Source organism: Dreissena polymorpha, chromosome 2 (assembly GCF_020536995.1).
Source record: "Dreissena polymorpha isolate Duluth1 chromosome 2, UMN_Dpol_1.0, whole genome shotgun sequence".
Classification (NCBI taxonomy): domain Eukaryota; kingdom Metazoa; phylum Mollusca; class Bivalvia; order Myida; family Dreissenidae; genus Dreissena; species Dreissena polymorpha.
Window position 1 is genome coordinate 48867703 of NC_068356.1, and position 25010 is coordinate 48892712.

General features: G+C 36.8%; 1 protein-coding gene across 1 annotated transcript; it reads left to right on the plus strand.

Annotated features, from left to right (window-relative positions):
* LOC127869723 (uncharacterized) lies at nucleotides 1-24827 on the plus strand. Its single transcript, XM_052412379.1, has 15 exons — nucleotides 1-79; nucleotides 1583-1729; nucleotides 2071-2253; nucleotides 3119-3258; nucleotides 3476-3662; nucleotides 5085-5258; nucleotides 5445-5588; nucleotides 7114-7239; nucleotides 9507-9689; nucleotides 13557-13696; nucleotides 13926-14112; nucleotides 17839-18012; nucleotides 18209-18352; nucleotides 22715-22840; nucleotides 23184-24827. The coding sequence occupies exons 1-15, from the start codon at nucleotides 1-3 to the stop codon at nucleotides 23378-23380; spliced, it is 2331 nt and encodes a 776-aa protein (XP_052268339.1). The 3' UTR covers nucleotides 23381-24827.
* The last annotated feature ends 183 nt before the right edge of the window (nucleotides 24828-25010 follow it).

A 25010-nucleotide genomic window follows, 5' to 3' on the forward strand; every position in this document is an offset into this window, starting at 1 on the left:
ATGGAAAATGTATTCACGCTGGTTTGCGGATACTTGGATAACGGATGGCGATTCGATAACAAAGAAAAACACAAGCCAGGTGCTAAATATAAATTTCTCATTAAAAAACATATATCCTCAATATAAGTTTATGAGACACGGTTCATGGTGGAGTTGATAAATGGTATATCCCAAGATGAAGGAAGAGTTTCAAGGAAAAATGGTAGATTTTTGCCAAACAGCGTAAACCAGATGAACAGTACTCATTTCAACAAATAAACATACTTTGAAATATTGCAATATAGCGTTTGCTATTCCAGCATGTACTGTTATTCAAATAATGAAATTTAGATAGTATTCAATGAAATATGAACGAAGATAGAGCACGAGGTATGCATGATTTTGTAGACACTTCGATTACCGATAAAGGGCAGGTCGGATAACGGAGATTCTCAACTAATTGAGCACTCTGATATCCGAGTTTAATCTTCTACTTGAAATGCGTTTATATATGTTATTGCTATTCTTACCAAGGTGTTTGCTATGCCAGCATGTAGACCGGCGAGAATACCGATGTAGTAACAAAGAGGAAAGTATATACGCTTCAGCGTACAATCGATGTAAGAAAAATAAATTGAAGCTATTATGGTCAGATTTAAATCTCCAAGATGTCGTGGCTTATTGAATATGCCATGAAAAACAAAATCATACTCATATTCCAAATAAATAAGAAAAACTAAGTCAATTTTCGTTGATTCGTTTCTAATTTACGTCAGTCTAGAAATTGCTAATTATTACCTGCTTACTATATTAACAGTATTCAACAGCGAATTTTGCATTTCTGGTTTACTAAAAATTGTGTGTTATATCTGTCAAAAAGTGTTGGTTGATCGGGAACAGAAGTGCCATTGTCATTAAGATTATCGGCTCAAGAAGTGTCCATGAACATGTGGCATCCGACTCTGTAAAATTTGAGTATTCCTCAAATACGTCAGTTAACTACAAATTAAAGTTATTGTAACATTAATAGACATGTTGAACACATTCTTTGTTTATTTCTTAGTATTTTTATTTAGTTGCAGATATGTAATTACCATCCACTTCATGCTGATTTTCGGTGGACTTTTGTGGTCTTTGTTTTTCATATAATCAATCGTTTTCCGCGAACTTCTTTCTTCGCAAGACGAAGTGCTCACCATTAATCGGCCAAACAATGTGCCGTGTCCGAAAACCAAATGAACAAGGTTCCGTGTCCTTAAAACTAAATGAGCATAAAATAAATGCGAAAAAGCTGAAGAACTCAAATATCGCGCATCATCATTATAATAATAATACTTATAAAAATTATTATTATTATATGGATAAGGAAAAGGATGATGTTTTATGTCGAGTAAAAGCTGGTTTTTGTCGCATTACAATAATTACTGCCGAAAGTTTGTCTATACTAGGCATAAACAGTACTTCTGCTAGTATGATACGGGAACAAAAACTCTAGAAGCGAAATCGGTTTCTCGCATTTGAAATATGTAAAAAGCATGTGTTGGCGGCAGAAAAAAACAAGATGTATTTGCTGTTCATTTTGTGTTAAGGTATTCCGCTGCAGAGATAATTTCATCGCAGAACGCGGCAAACGTCGCCGACACTATCTACATATCAGGGGCCGCGATCACCGTTGTGGGGGCTGACCAAAACTTTGCGGGATCTTTTCTCACCAACCGCTTGTTTCAAATAAACGTCGAGCAGACCGAACGTGAGTTGAGCGTTGTTTTCCTGAGATGGAAATAATTCAAAATAAAAATATTGTAATTCCCATGCGATAGAATTTTGTTAAACTGTACATAACGCTTGATTTGATTTGAGTACAGTTACAAACAACATACAAATATTCAACTCAGATTGTTAAAATCGGGTTCTTAGTAAATTGATTGTTATGTGTTTCTTGAGTTATTACATTTAAAGCAACGTCTTAGATGACTATATTGCTAATGACGAATACTTTGTGTTTTTTTTACTGATCGTCCATTTATTACACCATCTTTAAAGCGCGTTAAGTGATGATCACCAGCGGCATTGGTCTTAATATCATTTCAGCGAACATGCCCGTATTCGGCACCACGACCTATACTTTCGGCAGCAGCACGATACTGGACACCACTGCCGGCGGCGTCTCGATCGGAACCGTGACCTTCACTGACGCCGACGGCGCCAACACGATACGCATTGCAATGGGCTCGAACAACTATTTTACTTTCGTTGATAACAGGGATGGAGCCGGTTAGAATTGTGCAGCGCAATATGCGCCGAGCTTTGGGAAAACGGGGCTTATTTAACGTGTGTAAAGGTTAATCAGAGACGACACACACAGCTGAAACTAGATTTTTGTTTAAAAGAGACTTCCTTTAAAGAAAAATTTAATAATATGTCAAGTGTCGTCCTGATTTACGTATATGCATTAAGCCCCGTTTTCTCAGAGCGAGGTTCATATTAAAACAGCAGTAATACTAACCTGATACTGTGATATGCGACACATCTGGTTCTAGTAGAAGAGACAAGAGTTTTTTTTCTCACTTTAAAAGCAGCTGGAACGGGTTTAGAATGCAATGTCTCGGTGCTCGCACCTGGTCAAATTCTAATGTTAAAATTCTAATAGTCTTGCTAAATCATATATAAGAACACACAATTGTGTAACGGTTCAATGCACTTAAGAGATACATTACATAGCACAATCCGAGGAAAGGAGAGTTAAATTTGTAAGTGCCTGTTTGCAATGTAATGTTAGAATAAAATAAGTACTCTTGTCGATAATTGTAATCGAATGACGTTTTGTGCATCGTTGAAACAGAATTTCAGATAGCCCGCTTCTTATTTAAAGGAAATAACAAATTGAAGAGTTTATTGAAAACGGGATCAGTTCCCACCGAGTCAAGGTGTTTGATATCTGTAGTAATAATGTATAACACTATTATAAAAATCCAGCGTATGTGCTTTATCGTTTTTGCACAGAATTGGTACATTCGCAGAGAACTTGTCGGTACAATAATTTCAACTCAGTTCTCAGGATACGTTTAAAAAGAACTATCTATGATTGCTGTGCCATAAACGGTTTATGGCACAGCAATCATAGATAATTTTTATTCAGGCTCCGTTACAACCACCACTGACACCACTAACTTCCCGATCTCGGACCAATCCGGAACCACTGTGACCTTGACCTTCACGGCCACGGACACTTGCGGAGGCACAGTGCAGGGAACGATGCCAATCATAGTCCAGAACATGGTAAGTCCGTCAAGAGGCGTTTACATATGTTGGGATCGAAGTAATTATTTCAAAATATATGTTCATAAGTCAAGATTAATCGAGTACATTTTGCAGGGTTTGAACGAAAAAACAACAAAATTATTATGTGTTCCCAACACAGCTCAAACCATACTATGTACGGAATGATTGCTGTAATCGAATGCTTCACTCTTCTTTCGTCGTATTCTCAATATAGAAACCGACGCTAACGGGTCTTACACCAGGCGTTACGACGCCAGAAACCGTGGACGCAGAACGTCAGATTGCCACGTACACGTGCTCCGACCCGTCAGACAACGTCACCCCCACCATAACAGTCAGTCCCAGCACTTCGCCGGAGTATTTTGTCACGCGCTTTTGGACGGGTACATCAACAAATGGAGGTAATCGCGATCACATTTATAATCAAAACGCTGAATGGGTAGAGAAACTGTTGCCCAGGCAAGAAACTCAAGAAAGTGAAATATGACTCTAACGCCTTGCGAATACAAAGCATTCTATACATAGATGGTGACGTCACTACGTTATTGTCACCTCTATACTAAGACGCATCACATTCCCGTGGTTTGGGGAATTTTGCTTCCGCCAAAGTAGTTCTGCGTAGGAATGAAAATGATAATAATGAAAGAAAAGTCGTTTTTATGTGTGTTTTTAAAATGGAATGTTGTTTAAAGAAATGTTATTTAATTATGCTTAAATGTGATTTTGAATCTATATTAAGACTGATAGCGACTATCAGAAGCACGATGACCTGACCCACTTTCGCTTTTCACTCGTAAAAGAAGTGCTACCACAATTCCTTTCGCGTCAGTACACAGGCCAGTAAGATCGGTGTGTACACAATGAATACAAATGAAATTGTTCACATGCAACCGTAACTTCTTTTGTACATCGCAAAGCGTGTTCTCGGTTATAACCAATCAAATACATTAAAGCCCCATTACTACTCAAAGTCAACGAAAATTTCGTACAATTAAGTTAACATCTTAACAATCAGCGTTCCTTATAGCAATAGCCAAATTTTCAACGCTAGATGTGGTATGATTACATAGATTTTTGTAGATACAAAATGCTCGTTTTTATTTATTGTTTGGCCACAATTAATTCCCGCGAATATGTCTATTCATACGACACACGAACACTATTTTAGTGTTCATGTGTCGTATGAAAAGATATGCAAAACAATAATAAAAACGAGCATTTTGTATCTACAAACATCTATATTACCAGACAACATCTGACATTGAAATTTCGGTAATTGCCATAAGGAACACTGATTTTTTATTGGTGAAGTTCATTTTGCGAACAATTGTACGAAATTTTCGTTGATTTTGAATACTAATGTTACTTTAAACGATTAAACATTTCCCGCAACGGTATCTATTCATACGATACGATAATATGGTACCATTTAAGTGTTCTTGTGACGTGTGAATAGATATATTTGCGGGAAATTAAAATGGAATTAATTGTGTCACAAATAAATAAAATTGAGCATTGTGTATCTAGAAAAATCTGTGTAATCATATCACATCTACCGTTGAAATTGTGACTATTGCTATAAAGAACACCGATTGTTTACGTGTTAACTTTATATTGCGAAATACTTTACGAAATTTTCGTTGATTTTGAGCGATATAGAGGCTTTAAAGGGAATGACCGTATCAAGTTTCGATGTATTGACTTATAGCTCTGATCACACATTATTTGTAACATATCAATAATTTATTTATGTATCTGTATAAATAGCAGGACTATAACAACACTATGTTTTTCAATTTTTCTTTGTCATCGTTCTTCTCTAGTGTACGAGATAATTCTCCCCACCCAGTCGGCCTCATGGCAATTCAACTACGACACGGTCAACTCGTACACGATCGTGGTCAAGTGCTTGGACGGTAAACCCTCGGGTACTGCTTCCGCTACCTTGGTGGTCAGTCTGTCTCCAAACCAGCCTCCGGAAATCACCAATCTGCCACGTAAGAATGCGTTCAACGATCGGATATAAACCGACTAACTATAATACAATTGTGGTTTAAACGGCTGTGTAATATACTGTAACGTTTCTAAAGAATCTATCGCTGACAATAAATGTTCATGAGAACTTATACAGAACGGTTAAAAATATGAATTCTATAACAAATTTACCCTTTTTCATGTGGCAGTTGGAGCAAAAATCGGGGTTTCGCAGACGACATCTAATGGTGAAGTCATTTATACTATTCTATATACTGACCCTGATCCAGACGACACAGTCGATTTTACATTTACATGTAATCCAACAGGATGTCCGCTAACAGTACTTGCTTGTAAGTAACGTTGTTAGGTTCGGCTATTCCCCAACCCTCTGATCTCTCCTAATGCACACTGGCTTCTTTGATGGTTTAATTGTTATATTTATTCTATCCACCCATCCAAGTGACACGTGCGATATGAGGTCTACTTTGGGTAGGTTATGGTCCGGGGATTTGGGCAAAAATCATAGTACATTTACATGTTGGTTCATTTTATGACAGACCAGTTGGTATACATTGACGCATCATGATAACTTTTTTCCGGTACTCAAAACAGATTCCAAACTTTGAGATATATCTGTTCAACACGAATTTTTATCTCGGCAACGATTATCAAAGAAATTACTGAGTAATTAGCCTCAACTACTGAGAAATGCTCTTTGAATTATATTTACTTTATTTTAAAGTGACATTATGGGCATCTAACAGTTTATATGTGTCTATCGCAACAGTTGTTTATTGTTGGTGTTTCCACTTCATACACTTATATTTGTTAATGCAGCATCAACATACTATAACAAAATTCCGGAAAGAGAAAAATAATGCATTTGAATATCAACCGTACTTTCGTTTGACAACTGGTCATGCATATACGATGTGAACCTAAATTTAGTTTCAGTGCAGATTCGTTCATGCGACACAATTTTGTTTTAAAGATCATTTCGCCTTATAGGACTGGGTGGGTCACGTAAGATATCGAATATAAAATATATTTTTATAAACAACTGGTAGCAAAATGAGTTGCAGATAATTGGTCAGTAACCACATTTTTACTAACTCTTTTGACCTGTTAATTCTTTTCAGCTCAATTCAACAGTGAAAAATGCCCATAATATCACTTTAACTGGAGACGTTTATGTCTATCATTCTCTTTAAATCAATATCAAACAATATTCCTAAAACTTTAATGTTTGTTGTGCCCCAGACTAGTTTATATTAAGTTTTATTGATTGTATGATGAATTGTTTGGAGCCAATCCATATTTTAAAAAAATTTGTCATAATTAATTTTTAATCCAGAACATAAGGCAAAGTTATTGTATAAATCAAGGGTTCACCAAAATGATATGTTTTCCAGATTTATTTGGATTTTTTATTTTGTTTTGCAAACAATGTTTTTTCAAGATTCAGATGGCAGTGGCACTATGTACTATGTCTGAATATATTAAAGTATCTTTACGAAGAATAATAAAGTTTCTATACAGGGAGCGAATTAAATCGATTGAAGCGTAGACAAAAAACAACGCTAATTGAGCGATTCAAGTTCACGAGTTTCAGGTATTTTAGTTTTTAGCTGTTTTTAGCTGTACACGCTTGATTTGTGTACTCTATATATGCTCGATTAATCTCTTGCACAACTTCGCGGGATTAATGTCAGCAGCATAGCCGTATTGGGGTGTGATATTCCTGTGTTTACTTTTCTCGATGACGTTAGGGAAAGAAATTTATTCAAAGAAACGGTGTATTTAAATATTCACACATACTGTTCTAGTTTATGTTGGTGAGTTATATATACTTAGCACGATTTTTTAAAATCCCAGCTGGGGAAGTTCAACTGACAGACAACATGTCGAACGCAAACGCAAACGGTTATGACGTCAAGATTACACCAACTGACAACAGGAATAACGTTGGATCGGCGAGGACTCTTACAGTGGTAGTAACAGGTTCGAAAGTAAATATGTTAAATGAATCACACGTGCTCTTTTAATCGACATTCACCCCAGCTTGATATTCGGGACCAGTGCCGAATGTCAGAGCTGTCTAAACGTTCGCCACGCTCGATATTCGGGACTAGTGCCAACTGTCGATGTCAGAGCTGGCTCGAAATTCGCCCCAGCTCGATATTCGGGACTTTTGCCGAATGTCGAAGTCTAAGATGGTTCGACAGTCTCCCCAGATCGATATTCTGGACCAATGCCGAATGTCGATGTTAGAGCTGGCTAGACGTTCGCCCCAGCTCGATATTCGGGACTAGTGCGGAATGTCGATGTCAGAGCTGACTCGACATTCGCTCCAGCTCGATATTCGGGACTAGTGTCAAACGTCTATGTCGGAGCTGGCTCGACATTCGTCCTGACTCGATATTCGGGACTTTTGCCGAATGTCGATGTCAGAGCTGGCTCGACATTCACCCCAGCTCGAAATTCGGGACTAGAGCCAAATGTCGTTATCAAAGCGTGCTCGACATTTGCTCCAGCTCGATATTCTGGACTAGTGCCGAATGTCGATGTCAGAGCTGACTCGACAATCGCCCCAGCTCGATAAACGGGACAAGTGCAGAGTGTCGATGTCAGAGCTGGCTCAATTTTCGCCACAGCTCGATACTCGGCACTAGTGCCGAATGTCGATATCAGAGCTGGCTCGACTTTCATTCCAGCTCGATATTCGGGAGTAGTGCCGAATGACGATGTCAGAGCTGGCTCGACATTCGCCCCAGCTCGATATTCGGGACTTTTGCCGTATGTCGATATCAGAGCTGGCTCGACATTCGCCCCAGCTCGATATTCGGGACTAGTGCCGAATGTCGATGTCAGAGCTGGTTCGACATTCGCCCCAGCTCGATATTTGTGACTTTTGCCGAATGTCGATTAAAAAAACTGGCTCGACATTCGCCCCAGCTCGATATTAGGGTTTTGCCGAATGTCGATATCAGAGCTTGCTCGACAATTGCCCAAGCTCGATATTCGGGAATAGTGCCGAATGTCGATGTCAGAGCTGGTTTTACATTCGCCCCAGCTTAATATTTGTGACTTTTGCCGAATGTCGATTAAAAAAACTGGCTCGACATTTGCACCAGCTCGATATTCGGGTTTTGCCGCATGTCGATATCAGAGCTTGCTCGACATGCGCTCCAGCTCGATATTTGGGAGTAGTGCCGAATGCCGATGTCAGAGCTGGCTCAACATTCCCCCCAGCTCGATATTCGGGAGTATTGCCGAATGTCAATTTCAGAGCTGGCTTGACATTCAAACCAACTCGATATTCGGGACTAGTGCCAAATGTCGATGTCAGAGCTAGCTCGACATTCACTCCAGCTCGATATTCGGGACTAGTGCCGAATGTCGATGTAAAATCTGTCTCGAAATTCGCTCCAGCTCTTTATTCGGGACTAGAGCCGAATGTCGATGTCAGAGCTGGCTCGACATTCGCCCCACCTCGATATTCGGGACTAGTTCCAAATGTCGATGTCACTGCTGGCTCGACATTCGCCCAAGGTCGATATTCTGGACTAATGCCGAATGACGATGTCAGAGCTGGCTCGAAATTCGCCCCAGATGGATATTCGGGACTAGTGCTGAATGACGATGTCAGAGCTGGCTCGTTTTTCATTCCAGCTCGATATTCGAGTCAGAGCTGGCTCGACATTTGCCTAATCTCGATATTCGGAACTTTTGCAGAATGTTGATATCAGAGCTGGCTCGACATTCACCCCAGCTCGATATTCGGGACTTTTGCCGAATGTCGATGTCAGAGCTGGCTCGACATTCGCCCCAGCTCGATATTCGGAACCAGTGCCGAATGTCGATGTCAGAGCTGGCTAGACGTTCGCCCCAGCTCGATATTCAACAAATTTCGAATATCGATGTCAAAGCTAGCTTGACAGTCGCTCCAGCTCAATATTCGGGACTTGCGCCAAATGTTGATGTCAGAGCTGGCTCGACATTCGTCCAAACTCGATATTCGGGAATTTTGCCGCATGTCGAGCCAGCTCTGACTATTCAATTCAGATTGTTGAACTCGGATTCTTAGTAAATTCATCATTATGTGTTTCTTGAATTATTACATTTGAATAATGAATTTATATCAACGTCGAAATACGTCGAATACTTTGTTTTATTTATTTATTTTTACTGATCGTCCATTGATTACACCATCTTGAACGCGCGTTAAGTTATGATCACCAGCGGCATTGGTCTTAATATCATTTCAGCGAACACGCCCATATTCGGCACCACAACCTACACTTCCGGCAGCAGCATGATACTGGACACCACTTCGGGCAGCGTCTCGATAGGGACCGTGACCTTCACTAACGCCGACTGCGCCAACACGACTAGCATCACCATGAACTCGAACAGCTATTTTACTTTCGTTGATAACAGGGATGGAACAGGTTTGTGTTGTGCAGCGCCATCTGGGAAATTGGATTTTTGTTTAAAAGAGACTTCCTTTAAAGAAAAATTCAATAATATGTCAAGTGTCATCCTGATTTACGTATATGCATTTAGCCCCGTTTTCTCAGAGCGAGGTTCATATTAAAACAGCAGTAATACTAACCTGATACTGTGATATGCGACACATCTGGTTCTAGTAGAAGAGGCAAGAGTTTTTTTTCTCACTTTCAAAGCAGCCGGAACGGGTTTAGAATGCAATGTCTTGGTGCTCGCACATGGTCAAAATCTACTGTTACAATTGTAATAAAGTCTTGCAAAATCTAATATAAGAACACACAATTGTGTAACGTTTGAATTAAATTAGTACTATTGTCGATAATTGTAATCGAATGACGTTTTAGTTTAAATATATTTATTTCCAACATGAATATATTTGCACAGATACCATGTTTACACCATGTAAGTAAATACATGTTTGAATAGAATTAGAACGAAAGATGCAATCTTATTTAGTTCTTCTCCATATAGTATAATATATAGTGTATGTCGTCATGCGAACATAGCTGGTTTACAAAAAGTAAGTTAGACAGATGCGTTAAGTGCGAATAAGAAAATAAAAATATAAGACAATAGAAGCATTTGAAGCACGAGAATTGAAAGAACTACAGTTAGATAAATAATACAGAAGATGAATAGATTAGAAATGTAGAGACACTTTGAATAACAAAGAAGCTGAATGGATTGCAAAAAATGCAATATTTGCACAGATGTGTATAAAGCATCTGCTATGTATAAACGAAAAGTAGGAATTAAGAAAGTAATGAACGTTCTGTAGCAAGTCTATGTATCGAATTGTTTGCTATTGATAATGTATCTGTGAACTGTATCAACCATTTTTGTGTTTGTGTGGAAGTCAAGTGAATCATCACCGTACAGTATAGTTTCAACAGATGGGACGGAGTACAGCATGTGCAGTAGCACAGGAAAATGTAATGGAGCTCTATAAACGATCATGGCCGCGGATTTCGATCTGAAGTTAATATTAAGCATACTAAAATGTCCCAATAAATACAACATGTGACTGAAACGCTGACTTGATTCGTATTTCGACTATATACGCTGGTTAACGTTTCAAAATTAACTCTTTAAGACTCTGATCACAGACATTGCTGCAGAACGGATGTAGAGTGGAAGTCGAGGGAAGATTGAAGAAAGAAAAAATAAAGCAAAAGCAGAACGGATGTAGAGAGGAAATCCAAGAAAGAGTGAAAAAAGAAAATCTAAAGCAAGAGCAGAACGGATGTAGAGAGGAAATCGAGGAAAGAGTGAAAAAAGAAAATCTAAAGCAAGAGCAGAACGGATGTAGAGAGGAAATCGAGGAAAGAGTGAAAAAAGAAAATCTAAAGCAAGAGCAGAGCATAGGAAACAATAATTTATTAGTGAACATACAAAGGACTTTATAATGGTCATGTTGGGTATATTCTATATACACACTAAAATTAAGTAATGGAGTCGTTGCTTTACGTTTCTGTGTGGGTAGCGATTGTGTTCATCGCAGTCAATCGAAGAGTGATACTGTACAATGTTCAAGTATACCACTAGACATCAATCTAAACAAACGTATATGTGTGACAATTTGGAATATTCTTTGAAAGTTAAATTATTTTAACAAGGATATGAAACAGCAACTGAGTATATCTATATTTCATACCATACACAATTATTTCAAGATGTGCATAATGAACATAGAGCTGAGCACAGGAACAGGAAAGAAACAATACAAATACCGTCCTATATTGGATGGGTGTGTTGTACGCGGAATAGATAGTTGTGTTGCATACAAATCGTATAGCGAGAAATTAACTTTACATACATTCATTGAAATATATTTTTATCGAGGTTGACAACGAAAATAGTATATAAATGATCATAAAAACATGCAGCATCGCGAGTTATGCAAATTATATCTATATTAAGCTTTCGCTTAACATATTAGCATATGGAAGATAAATACATAGATTAAGCAAAACACGTAGCGTTGCAACTAAGTTTCCGTCTGTTACAGATGTATTTGCATTTGTTCTTACATGTGTACCTTCTCTCCGCTAAATTAGTTTCCGCAATTGTGTTTGTTTAGGTTTGTCGAATCATGAATATTAATTAGTTTTCGTACTTTACCGTACTCGACCCCAAAATAAAAATCGCTATTTTGTTTCTTTTCAACCGATTTCAACCGAATTTTCAAAGATATCCTAAATAAAAACACGTTTTCTTACGATTCTGCCCATATATATCTCGGCGAACGGGGACTTAAAAACAATGCCATAACCTATTTATGTGTAATTATTTAGAAAAAAAAACAGTTTATAAGACAATTGCACATCTTGCGATGCACAACCATATCGTCACGCAACGGAAGGAAATATAAGACAGTTGCACATTTTACAAGGCACAAAACATATCGTCACGCAACGGAAGGAGACAAGGCGAACACCAATATCGGATGGATGTGTTGTGGCTGCAGCGTAATAACAATGCAATCATCTATTCATGAGTAACAGTTTTAAAAAAAATCTATAAGACAATTTAACATATGACAAGGCACAATTCAGTAATATACAACATATCAAACAAAGAGGCATACGGGCTATGATAACTCCGTGTAAATTCCGTATACTAAATATACTGATGTTGTTGTTTTTGCACCCAGCTGAGACTATTATTACGAAAAGAAATGTTAGAATCTCAAGGTGCAATTGTTTATTAATCGTTTGAGAGGCAAGCACGTGTACACGATTATTTCAAGCTAAGAATATTTATTATTATGATCTTTACGCCCAAACTATTTGAAACGAGCAGAAATAGTTCGTTTGCATTCACCGGTAAATAATAGCTTTGTATTTTCTTTCGATTCACACCAGTAGCGAAACGAAATGTATGTGAAGGGCGTGTTGTTTGTGTGAGCAGCATTTTAAATCAAACGGCTATTTAGGTAATAAGAAAAAAGTTTCTTCTCAATACTGACGTGCTAACGTTGTAGGACCGGAGATGTGTGAGATTTGTTTGACTAAAGAAATATAAAAGATGAGTGAAGTATGTATTCAGCCAAGCGCTGTGCAAATCATTCAGATCGTCGATTCAATTAACCGTGATGTATGGTTCTCAAAAAAAAAAGCGATACCTAGGGTAGTTTATATTTCTCGAGTTCGTGCTCGGTGCTGATGCGTTTGATGTTTGACTGTCCATTTTCATTTACCTGAATCAAAATGTTTCCATCAGCCGAACATGCACTTTCAATTTGCTTGGATTTGGTAAGTCAACGTGCTATGTAAAGTAACTGGGCTCGATGTTGTGTTAAGTTCTCGTTTATATATGTGTGCTCAAATTCCCTGTGTGCTTTAAGGTTTCTGCGTTTGGTGTACAGCTTTTGTCTAGGCCTGTAGCTGACAAACTTCACAAAACTTGGCATTGGTTTGCGACCCCCGGGTTTTCCTGTTCGGTGAGATCGATCAATCTCAACCAGTGTGATATTTGCTCCCAGTGTGTTGCACACTTTCATAACTACATTGTTGGTGGCTTCCGGGTTATCTGAATTCTCTGGAATGCCGAAAATGCGCACGCTATTTCGTCGGCTATATTGTTCGCTTGCATCACGTTCATTTTCAATACTGGCGATGCGGTCCTTTAAAAGATTGTTTTCTTGACGGAGATACTTGTTCTCATTTTCTATGAGCTATGAGATTCTATGCGCTTTGAGAGGCCATCTACAATGCCGTTGAATATGATTTCGACCATATTTTTAAATTGCTGAGATAACGATTTTTGGACCGTTTATGGTACAACAATCATATATAGTATTTGTTTAGGCTCCGTTACAACCACCACCGATACCACTAACTTCCCGATCTCGGACCAATCCGGAACCACTGTGACCTTGACCTTCACGGCCACGGACACTTGCGGAGGCACAGCGCAGGGAACGATGCCAATCATAGTCCAGAACATTGTAAGTCCGTCCAAAGGCGTTTACATATGTTGGGATCGAAGTTATTATTTCAATATATATTATATGTTCATCAGTCAAGATTAAGCAAGTACATTTTGCAGGGTTTACCCTTTGAACGAAAAAACAACAACATTTTAATGTGTTCCCAGTACAGGTCAAATCATTATATGTACGGGTTGATTGCTGTAATCCAATGCTTCACTCTTCTTTCTTCGTATTCTCAATATAGAAACCGACGCTAACGGGTCTTACGCCAGGCTTAACGACGTCAGAAACCGTGGACGCTGAACGTCGGATTGCCACGTACACGTGCTCCGACCCGTCAGACAACGTCATCCCCACCATGACAGTCAGTCCCAGCACTTCGCCGGAGTATTTTGTAACGCGCTTCTTGTCGGGTACATCAACAAATGGAGGTAATCGCGATCACATTTATAATGAAAACGCTAAATAGGTAGAGAAACTGATGCCGAGACAAGAAACTGAAGAAAGTGAAATATGATTATAACGCCTTGCTAATACAAAGGACATTGTTCACATGCAACCGTTACAGCTTCTGTACATCGCAAAGCGTGTTCTCGGTTAAATCCAATCTTATACATTAAAGCCCCATTACTACTCAAAATCAACGAAAAGTTCGTACAATATTTCGTAAAATAAAGTTTAACAATAAAAAATTATTGTTCCTTATGGCAATTGCCGAAATTTCAACGCCAGATGTTGCCTGGTAAAATAGATATTTGTAGATACAAAATGCTCGTTTTTATTATTGTTTTACTTGGTACCATTTTAGTGTTCGTGTGTCGTATGAACAGATATATTCGCGGGAAATTAAAGTGATATTATGGGCATCTAACAGTTTATAGGTGTCTATCGCAACCGTTGTTTATTTTTATGCCCCCCTTCGAAGAAGAGGGGGTATATTGCTTTGCTCATGTCGTTCTGTCGGTCGGTCTGTCGGTCCGTCCACCAGGTGGTTGTCAGACGATAACTCAAGAACGCTTGGGCCTAGGATCATAAAACTTCATAGGTACATTGATCATGACTCGCAGATGACCCCTATTGATTTTGAGGTCACTAGGTCAAATGTCAAGGTGACCAGAAATAGTAAAATGGTTTTTGAATGATAACTCAAGAACGCATACGCATAGGATCATGAAACTTCATGGGTAGATTGACCATGACTTACAGATGACCCCTATTGATTTTGCGGTCACTAGGTCAAAGGTCAAGGCCACGGTGACCCGAAATAGTAAAATGGTTTCCGGATGATAACTCAAGAACGCATACGCCTAGGATCATGAAACTTCATGGGTAGATTGATCATGACTCGCAGATGACCCCTATTGATTTTGAGGTCACTAGGTCAAAGGTCAAGGTCACGGTAACCCGAAATAGTAAAATGGTTTTCGGATGATAACTCAAGAACGCATACGCCTAGGATCATGAAACTTCATAGGTCGATTGATCATGACTTGCAGATTACCCCTATTGATTTTGAGGTCACAAGGTCAAGGTCACGGTGACCCGAAATAGTAAAATGATTTTCGGATGATAACTCAAGAACGCTTTTGCCTAGGATCATGACACTTCATAGGTACATTGATCGTGACCCGCAGATGACCCTTATTGATTTTCAGGTCACTAGGTCAAAGGTCAAGGTCACAGTGACAAAAATCGTATTCACACAATGGCTGCCACTACAACGGACAGCCCATATGGGGGGCATGCATGTTTTACAAACAGCCCTTGTTGGTGTTTTCACTTCATGTACACTTATATTTGTTAATGCAGCATCAACATACTAAAACAATATCCCGGAAAGAAAAAAAATAATGCATTTGAATATCAACCGTACTTTCGTTTGACAACTGATCATGCATGTACGGTGTGAACCTAAATTTAGTTTTAGTGCAGATTCGTTCATACGACACATTTTTGTTTTACTGATCATTTCGGCTTATAGGACTGGGTGATTGACGTAAGAATATCGACTATAAAATATTTTTATAAACAACTGGTAGCAAGATGAGTTAAAGATAATTGGTAAGTAACCACATTTTAACTAACTCTTTTGACCTGTTAATTCTTTTCAGCTCAATTCCACAGTGAAAAATGCCCAAAATATCACTTTAAAATGGAATTAATTGTGTCGCAAATAAATAAAGTACTGACATTACTGGTGTGACGATGCTTTTGAAGAGGATTGATATAAAAGCATATATTTAAGTTTATCTACATCACCACAATTGTGTATGTAGGTACAAACATTTTGGGTATGAAAAAAAATTGGTACGAAAATTTTGGGTACAAAAATTATGCACAAAAAATGGGTACGAAAAAAGTTATGGTTACGAAAATAAAATTGGGTAGGAAAAATATTTGGGTACGAGCAAAAATTTGGGTACGAAAAATAATTGGGTACAAAAAGAAAATGGGCACGAAAAATGTAGGGTACGAAAAAAAAATTGGGGGTACGGGGAAGTAGTACCCGTGGGGAACTTGATCCATTCAGCGAAACTGGGAGGCGGGTTAAATAAATAAATAAAGTTAACACCTTAACAATCAGTGTTCTTTATAGCAATAGCAAAAATTTCAACGCTAGATGTGGTATGATTACATAGATTTTTCTAGATACAAAATGCTCGTTTTTATTTATTTGTGGCCACAATTAATTCCCGCGAATATATCTATTCATACGACACACGAACACCATTGTAGTGTTCATGTGTAGTATGAATAGATATGCAAAACAATGATAAAAAACGAGCATTTTGTATCTACAAACATCTATTTTACCAGACCACATCTGACGTTGAAATTTCGGCAATTGCCATAAGGAGCACTGATTTTTAATTGGTTAAGTTTATTTTACGAACTATTGAACGAAATTTTCGTTGATTTTGAAAAGTAATGTTACTTTAATTACACCATGCTCTTTAATTTCACATGTATATCATACCAAACTTTATATTTCGTTGTTTCCTTTCCTAAGTTAATGATGCTATGTGTACGGACGTGATTTTACATGCCCATGTGCATGAACATATAACTTTTCTCTTTTGAATATTTTTTTTCTCTAATTCAATAAGCTTAGGCATGTTTGTTCGTTAAGTACGGCAATAATTTCATGATGATTCCCGAAAGTAGGTAGGAGCACATAGTCGTAAGAGCACATGAATACGTGAGTTCGCCCATGAACACATGGTAAGGTTAACTAAATCTCCGCGATATGACATAGTATGTGTTTAAAACAGCAAACAATATTACACAAACGAATGAATTATCAAACATAGTATGTGCACTGATGTGGCTCTGTAATTTCTGTTTGAAAAGTTTATAAAATATGCAAAATTTGACAGCACGCATAAGAGCGAGTTTCACAAATGTTATATGGCTATTATGCTGTTTATATACCATAGTCGCTACAACGTTTACAAATGGCAGGTTTGAAAAAATTCGTTTTCTTTACACTCATGATCGCGTTGAAAGTTAATTATACACGTTTTAATTCGCAATTTATTTACTGAAACACGACAAAAGTCAAATACAATACAAAAAATGCATAGTTGTTTCATTGATCTACAAACATATAATGGATTGAATATAACTGATTTATAATTAACGTTTTCAAACTATTATTAAATCTTTTTCCCAGAATATGCTGTCCTATTTATAGCTGAGCTTCCTATACCTTTATCAATGATAATCGGCCAGGTATGCCGATTAGAAAAATCGAGCTATCTCAATCGGACTGGCTCGGTCTTTACATAGGTCGCCATTGTGAATAAGTTTTCCATGGTATGATAACTTCGCAGCATCGTCAAAAAAGAGCATTTGGTATCTAGAAAAATCTATGTAAACATGCCACATCTAGCGTTGAAATTGTGGCTATTGCTATTAGGAACACTGCTTGTTTAGCTGTTACCTATTTTACGAAATACTTTACAAAATTTGCGTTGAATTTGAGCGATATAGAGGCTTTAAAGGTAATGACCGTATCAACTTTAGATTTATTGACTAATAGCTCTGATCACACATTATTTGTAACATAATCATAATTTATGTATTTATCTGTATAAATAGCAGGACTATAACAACACTATGTTTTCCAATTGCTCTTTGTTATCGTTCTTCTCTAGTGTACGAGATAATTCTCCCCAGCCAGTCGGCCTCATGGCAGTTCAACTACGACACGGTAAAATCGTACACGATCGTGGTCAAGTGCTTGGACGGTAAACCCTCGGGTACTGCTTCCACCACCTTGGTGGTCAGTCTGTCTCCAAACCAGCCACCGGAAATCACCAATCTGCCACGTAAGAATGCGTTCAACGATCGGGTATAAACCGACTTACTATTATACTATTGTGGTTTCAACGGCTCTGTAATATACTGCAATGTTTCTAACAATCTATCGCTGATAATAACACTTGAATAAATGTTCATGAGAACTGACACAGAACGGTTACAAATATGAATTCTATAACAAATTTACCATTTTTCATGTGGCAGTTGGAGCAACAATCGGGGTATCGCAGACGACATCCAGTGGTGAAGTCATTTATACTATTCAATATACTGACCTTGATCCAGATGACACAGTCAATTTTACATTTACCTGTAATCCACCAGGATGTCCGCTCACAGTACTTGCTTGTAAGTAACGTTGGAAGCGTCGGCTTTTCCCCAACACTCTGATCTTGCCTAATGCACACTGGGTTTTTTGATGGTTTGAATGTTATATTTATTCTATCCACCCATCCAAGTGACACGTGTGATATGAGGTCTAATTTGGGTAGGTCAGGATCTGGGGATTTGGGCAAAAATCATTGTATATTTACATGTTGGTTTATTTTATCACAGAATAGTTGGTTTACATTGACGCATCATGATAACGTTTTTCCTGTACTCAAAAAAGATTCCAAACTTTGAGATATATCTGTTCAACACGAATGTTTATCTCGGCAAGGATTATCAAAGAAATTACTGAGTAATTAACATCAACTACTGAAAAATGCTCTTTGAATTATCTTTACTTTATTTTAAGTCAATTTTGCCGATAGCAAGCCAAGACTAGTTTCCGATCTTTAGGTGATTTCTTTCGTTGATAACAAAAATGATGTTTATGTACCCCAGTCTATACTGGGGAACATATTGTTTTTGCCCTGTCTGTTTGTTGGTATGTTATTTGGTTTGTTGGTTTGTTTGCGTCAAACTTTAACATTGGCCATAACTTTTGCAATATTGAAGATAGCAACTTGATATTTGGCATGCATGTGTATCTCATGGAGATGCACATTTTGAGTGGTGAACAGGCAAGGTCAAGGTCATCCTTCAAGGTCAATTATATGGGAGGGACACAGTGTTTCACACACACACACACACACACACACACACACACACATTTTATTCCACCTCCATTAATAACAAAAAATATTGTTAGTTTACATGTTAATTTGTTATAATAATATAATAGTTCATTCAACAATTTAACTTTCTTGATATAGAACATGTTTGCTTTACTAGAGGTAGAAAAAATCAATGTATAACATACAAGTAAGCATACACACACAGACACATATACATATGCCATGTTATGACATAAAAAGTTTCTATTGATCTACACATAGCTTTACAACTGGCCTGTTAGTAGTTCCTTTTCTTGATATTTTGTTTGAGCTTGAATTTCCCATTCTAAGCACAGATTATTGTTCAGCTCTCTTATTGAAGGTAGCAGACCATTTCTCTTGCATATAAATATATACTTTTTAGTTCCTATGATAAGGATATTTATAGCAGTCATGTTAATGCTTGTACTTCCAAATAGCATTGTTTGACAGAAAATCTCTGTGTATTTTTGCCCATAATGTGCTCCTAAACATTTTACAACATTATTCACAAATCTCTTTGTAAAAAATGAAGTCCCGGAATATGTGTAATATGGTTTCTTTATTTTCCTTACAAATGTAATATAAATTGTCATCAACAATGTTCATTAAATATAGCAAACATTTGGTTCCTAAGAAGCTGTGAATAATCATTGTCTGGCACCATTGAGTGGATGTTTTTCTAGAGATAGTTAAAGTAAGTGTATGCACTTTTGTCCATTCAATGTTATTAAAAAGTATATTCCATTTTGAATGACAAATGGGCACATCTGTATTGTAGCTTACACATTTATAAACAAGTTTTTATGCTCGCTGAAAATTTTCGGGGAGCATATAGTTGCGAGTTGGTAGTTCCTTCTTTACTTCCTTCCTTCCGTCACACTTTTGTTACAGTTTCTCATAGCGCCTTCAATATTTTACCGATCTATTACATATTTGGCATGTAGGTACCTTGCATGGACCTCTACCTTTTCATGAGGTTTGAGATCGCTGGGGTCAAGGTCACCGGGGCTAATAATAGATTTTTCCGTCACACTTTTGTTACAGTTTCTCATAGCACCTTCAATATTTTGGTGATCTCTTACATATTTGGCATGTACCTTGCATGGACCTCTACCCTATGATAAGGTTTGAGGTCACTGGGGTCAAGGTCACCGAGGCTAATAATAGATTTTTCCGTCGAAATTTTGTTACAGTTTCTCATAGCACCTTCAATATTTTTCCGATCTCTTACATATTTGGCATGTAGGTACCTTTTATAGACCTCTACCTTTTGATGAGGTTTGAGGTCACTGGGGTCAATGTCACCGAGGCTAATAATAGATTTTTCCGTCACAATTTTGTTACAGTTTCTCATAGCGCCTTCAATATTTTACCGTTTTTAACATTTTACCGTTCTCTTACATATTTGGCATGTAGGTACCTTGCATGGACCTCTACCTTTCGATGAGGTTTGAGGTCACTGGGGTCAAGGATAAGGTCACCGAGGCTAAAAATTGATTTTTTTCATCACAATTTTGTTACAGTTTCTCATAGCGCCTTCAATATTTTACCAATCTCTTACATATTTGGCACGTAGGTACCTTGCATGGACCTCTTCCTTTTGCTGAGGTCACTGAGGTCAAGGACATCGAGGCTAATAATAGATTTTTAAGGTGGTTATTAACACATAGATTGACAAAGCGCATCATCGGGGAGCATCCATCAGTTTCACTGATATTCTTGTTTTGGAATATAATCCATAACTATGTTATTTAAGAAAAATGATGTCAGTGGAGGTTGTACATTTGGCTTTTTATAACTAGAAACCCAGATAATCTGATAAATGCCTTCACAGTTTTGATTAAAGTCCCTATAACGCTCAAAATCAACGACAATTTAGTTAAGTATTCCGAAAAATAAAGTTAACACCTTAACAATCAGTGTTCCTTATAGCAAAAGCCAAAATTTCAATGCTAGATGTGGTATGATAACATAGATTTGTGTAGATACAAAATGCTCGTTTTTATTTTTGTTTGGCCACAATTAACTCTCGCGAATATATCTATTCATACGACACACGAACACCATTGGAGTGTTCATGTGTCGCATGAATAGATATGCAAAACAATAATAAAAACAAGCATTTTGTATCAACAAACATATATTTTACCAGACCACATCTGACGTTGAAATTTCGGCAATTGCCATAAGGAACACTGTTTTAAAATTGGTTAAGTTTATTTTACGAACAATTGTATTAAATTTTCGTTGATTTTGAATAGTAATGTTACTTTAAGCTTCATGAAATAGGCAGTTAATTTTAGCACCAATCAGATTTTCTAATCCAGATTGTTAAAAAAAAAATCTTCAGAAATGCACACTTTATCCCTTACATATATTATTCCCCCTGTCATACATATTTGTATTATATATACTATTCATATCTTAAAATCGTGGTTGTACAATAAAGATATATCAAGGGTATCTTCACACTTACTGATATTTTGTTTATTAATATACTCAATATAGCATGTAAGGACATCCCTCCAAAAACAATTTTTAAAACTTATTATAATTTTTTCTATGTAAAATTTTCCTAAATTAAAATTTTTCTTCACATCAAACATATAATATACCAGTTGAAAACAGTTTCCATTGATTGATACAATTTTCCTTAACGATATAATTTTCATTGTTTTTTCAATTTCAAATTTATCAGTCATGGCCACTCCTTCATCATCATATGATTTAACAGCAACATAATGATTAATCTTTGATGGTCCATCCTTTTAACAATTCGAAAACATGCTATTTATCTGTTTTAATACTCTTTCTTCTGGGCTAGTAAGAGCTATAAACAAGTGTGTACAAAATGGAATTAAGAGTGAACTAACAAAATTTATCTTTCCTAGGGCTGTTAAAGTTCACCTTTTACAAAACAAATGTATGGTATTGTACACCTTTTCAAGTTAACTGGAGAAGTTTATGTCTATCATTTTCTTTAAATCAATATCAAAAAGTATTCCTAAAACTTTAAAGTTCGTTGTGACCTAGACTAGTTTATATTAAGTTTTATTGATTGTATGATGAACTTTTTGGAGCAAATCCATATAAGATTAGTTTTGTCATAATTAAATTTTAATCCAGAACATTAGGCAAAGTTATTTAAACGATCAAGGGTTCGCCAAAATGATATGTTTTCCAGATTTATTCGGATCTAAACTTTGTCTTGCAAACAATGTTTTTTCGAGGTTCAGATGGCAGTGGCACTGACCTCTATGTACTATGTCTGAATATATTTAAGTATCTTTACGAAGAGTAATAAAGGTTCAATACTGGAAGCGAATTAAATTGATTGAAGCGTACGCAAAAAAGCTAATTGAGATATTTAAGTTCACGAGAGCCAGGTCATTTTAGCTGTACGCCCTTGAATTGTCTACTATATAGCTCGATTAAGCTCTTGAACAACTTCTCGGGATTAATGTCAGTATACCCGTATTGAAGTGTGATATTTCTTTGTCTACTTTTTTCGATAACGTTAGGGAAACTAATGTATTCAAAGAAACGGTGTATTTAAATATTCACGCATACAGTTCCGGTTTATGTTTGTGAGTTATATTTACTTAGCATGATTTTTTTTAAATCCCAGCCGGGGAAGTTCAACTGACAGACAACATATCGAATGCAAACGCGAACGGTTATGACGTCAAGATTAGACCAACTGACAACAAGAATAACGTTGGATCGGCGAGGACGCTTACAGTGGTGGTAACAGGTTCGGAAGTAAACTTGTTCAATGAATCACACGCGCTCGTCTAATCGATGTTGACAAAAGACCGAAAAACCAAACTGATAAACATGTCCAACAAAATTCCAACAAAAATCGCATATACTTGTATTTGTTAACCTACATACATACTTGTTTATGACACCCGTATGAAACAATTTACTGTTAAAACGGTTAGGTTGCACCATACAATGCTATTGTATACCTTATTTCGCGTGTTACGTGGCCTTACTTACCTACTCGCAGTAGGAATATATTGCAAAAAAATGATTGAGTTTATATGATTTATGTGAGTGCTTGCATTTCTTGGATTGACGTTACCATATTTTAGTTGGATCAAGCGGTTCAGGGACGGAAGGTGGGTCAGGCGGTTCAGGAACGGGAAGTGACTTCTCAATTGGCGGCATGCCGTGGCTCATCCCATCGGTCGTATCTTTGGTTCTCTTTGTCGTCAATCTGATAATGTTCCTGTGTGTATACAACAAGCTAAAAATGCAGATTAGAACAAACAAGGTTGGACCTATATAACACTATTTTCAATGGACATATTTTAATATTAACCATTGCATAGATTAATATGGAGCACATTTTCATTATTTACCATAATAGTAACGTCAGAATCTAGTGAACTGACACAAGTGTGTATATGCAGATAGTGTTTTGGTTTCTGTGATAATGTTAATGGTTATACTCGTGTGGCCTTCTTTGCATACTTGTAAGATATTTCATATCCAAACTTAAAGACTTGTTGGAATGCAAATTCTTGAGTGTTGTTTTTTTGTGCAAATGATTTATGCAAAGCCTTTTCATTTTCTTTGAACATATCGTGGTTGTGGTTATAAACAACGAAAAGCATGCATTCAGTGTAAACACGTTTTGATTAACAAAAAAAAAAAACCAGCACCGAAACAAATTGAATCTAAACATTATTTTGGTGAAACTCGATGAAATCTTCTGCATAAAGAGCAGAATCGTACAGACAGAATTTGAATATACCAAGCAATATTTCAATTTTTTTACATACCCCTTTTTTTCAAAACGACTACTTAAGTTTTTTTAACGTTAACTTCTTATTTATATTCAATGCAAAATTCGTGTAAATAATTTAATTGTTGTTGTAGTCCAGCAATAGCATCAGAGTCTAGTGCGACATCGCCCGCAACAAAAATAGCAACACAATATTTCGAGACCATATGGCGTTAGTTGTATACCGCTTATGTACTTGCTTTTCAGATATTCATATATATAATTTATAATTAGACGAAACCATGTTGGACTTCAATTAAAACCTTCCCGTTAACCCATAGGACAGTGAATTAGATCACTTAAAGTATAATGTGATTTCACTTTAGATTTTCACTTCTGTATATAGACCTTTTATGGCGTTTAACAATTTTCCACTGATGTCTTTTAATCAAATGCCTTTTAAAAATCTACAAAAGCAACATATAACCTTTTTACCTTTTCTACATAACTATTTATCGATTTATGAGTAAAGAACACATGCGTTATCAATCGTTGAATAGCCTTTTCTAAAACCGGCTTGTGGATTTGTTAGGCGCCCGTACGCTTCCGCGTAGAACGTTAATCTTTTATTTAGTATATAACTGTATATTTTACTCAAAATATCTTAAATTTATGTCAGGGTTATTTGTGGGTCTTTTTTATGCAACGGTATCATTACAGAGCACGCCCAATTTTGGGGGAAGCAACCTGTGTTAACAATCTTATTCAAAATAATATTAAGCAAAGGCAGAATGATATCAATACTGCATACGAAATGCTTAGCTAGTATAACACCAGAGTAAGCTAAAGACATTTCACTGCCTCTATTTTTTCTTGATCTGAGATACGAGAACTGAAAACTGTATCCCGACATTCGTCAATATGAACATTTCCTCCTAGAATATTAACATCAACATTTGTGTCATATGTATCATATGAGATGTCCATTAAAAAGTGTGTTAAAATGGTTGTTCCATTGTTCAGAAGATATAGTTGTTTTATTTGTATTATTGTTTTGCAGCTTTTTAATGTTTCTCCAAAAAGCTTTCTGATCGCGAACTGAGTTAGAAAGCTTATTGATCCATTTTGTTTTGCATTAGAAAGCTTATTGATCACTTTTGTTTTGCATTCATTACATTTTTTATTACACATT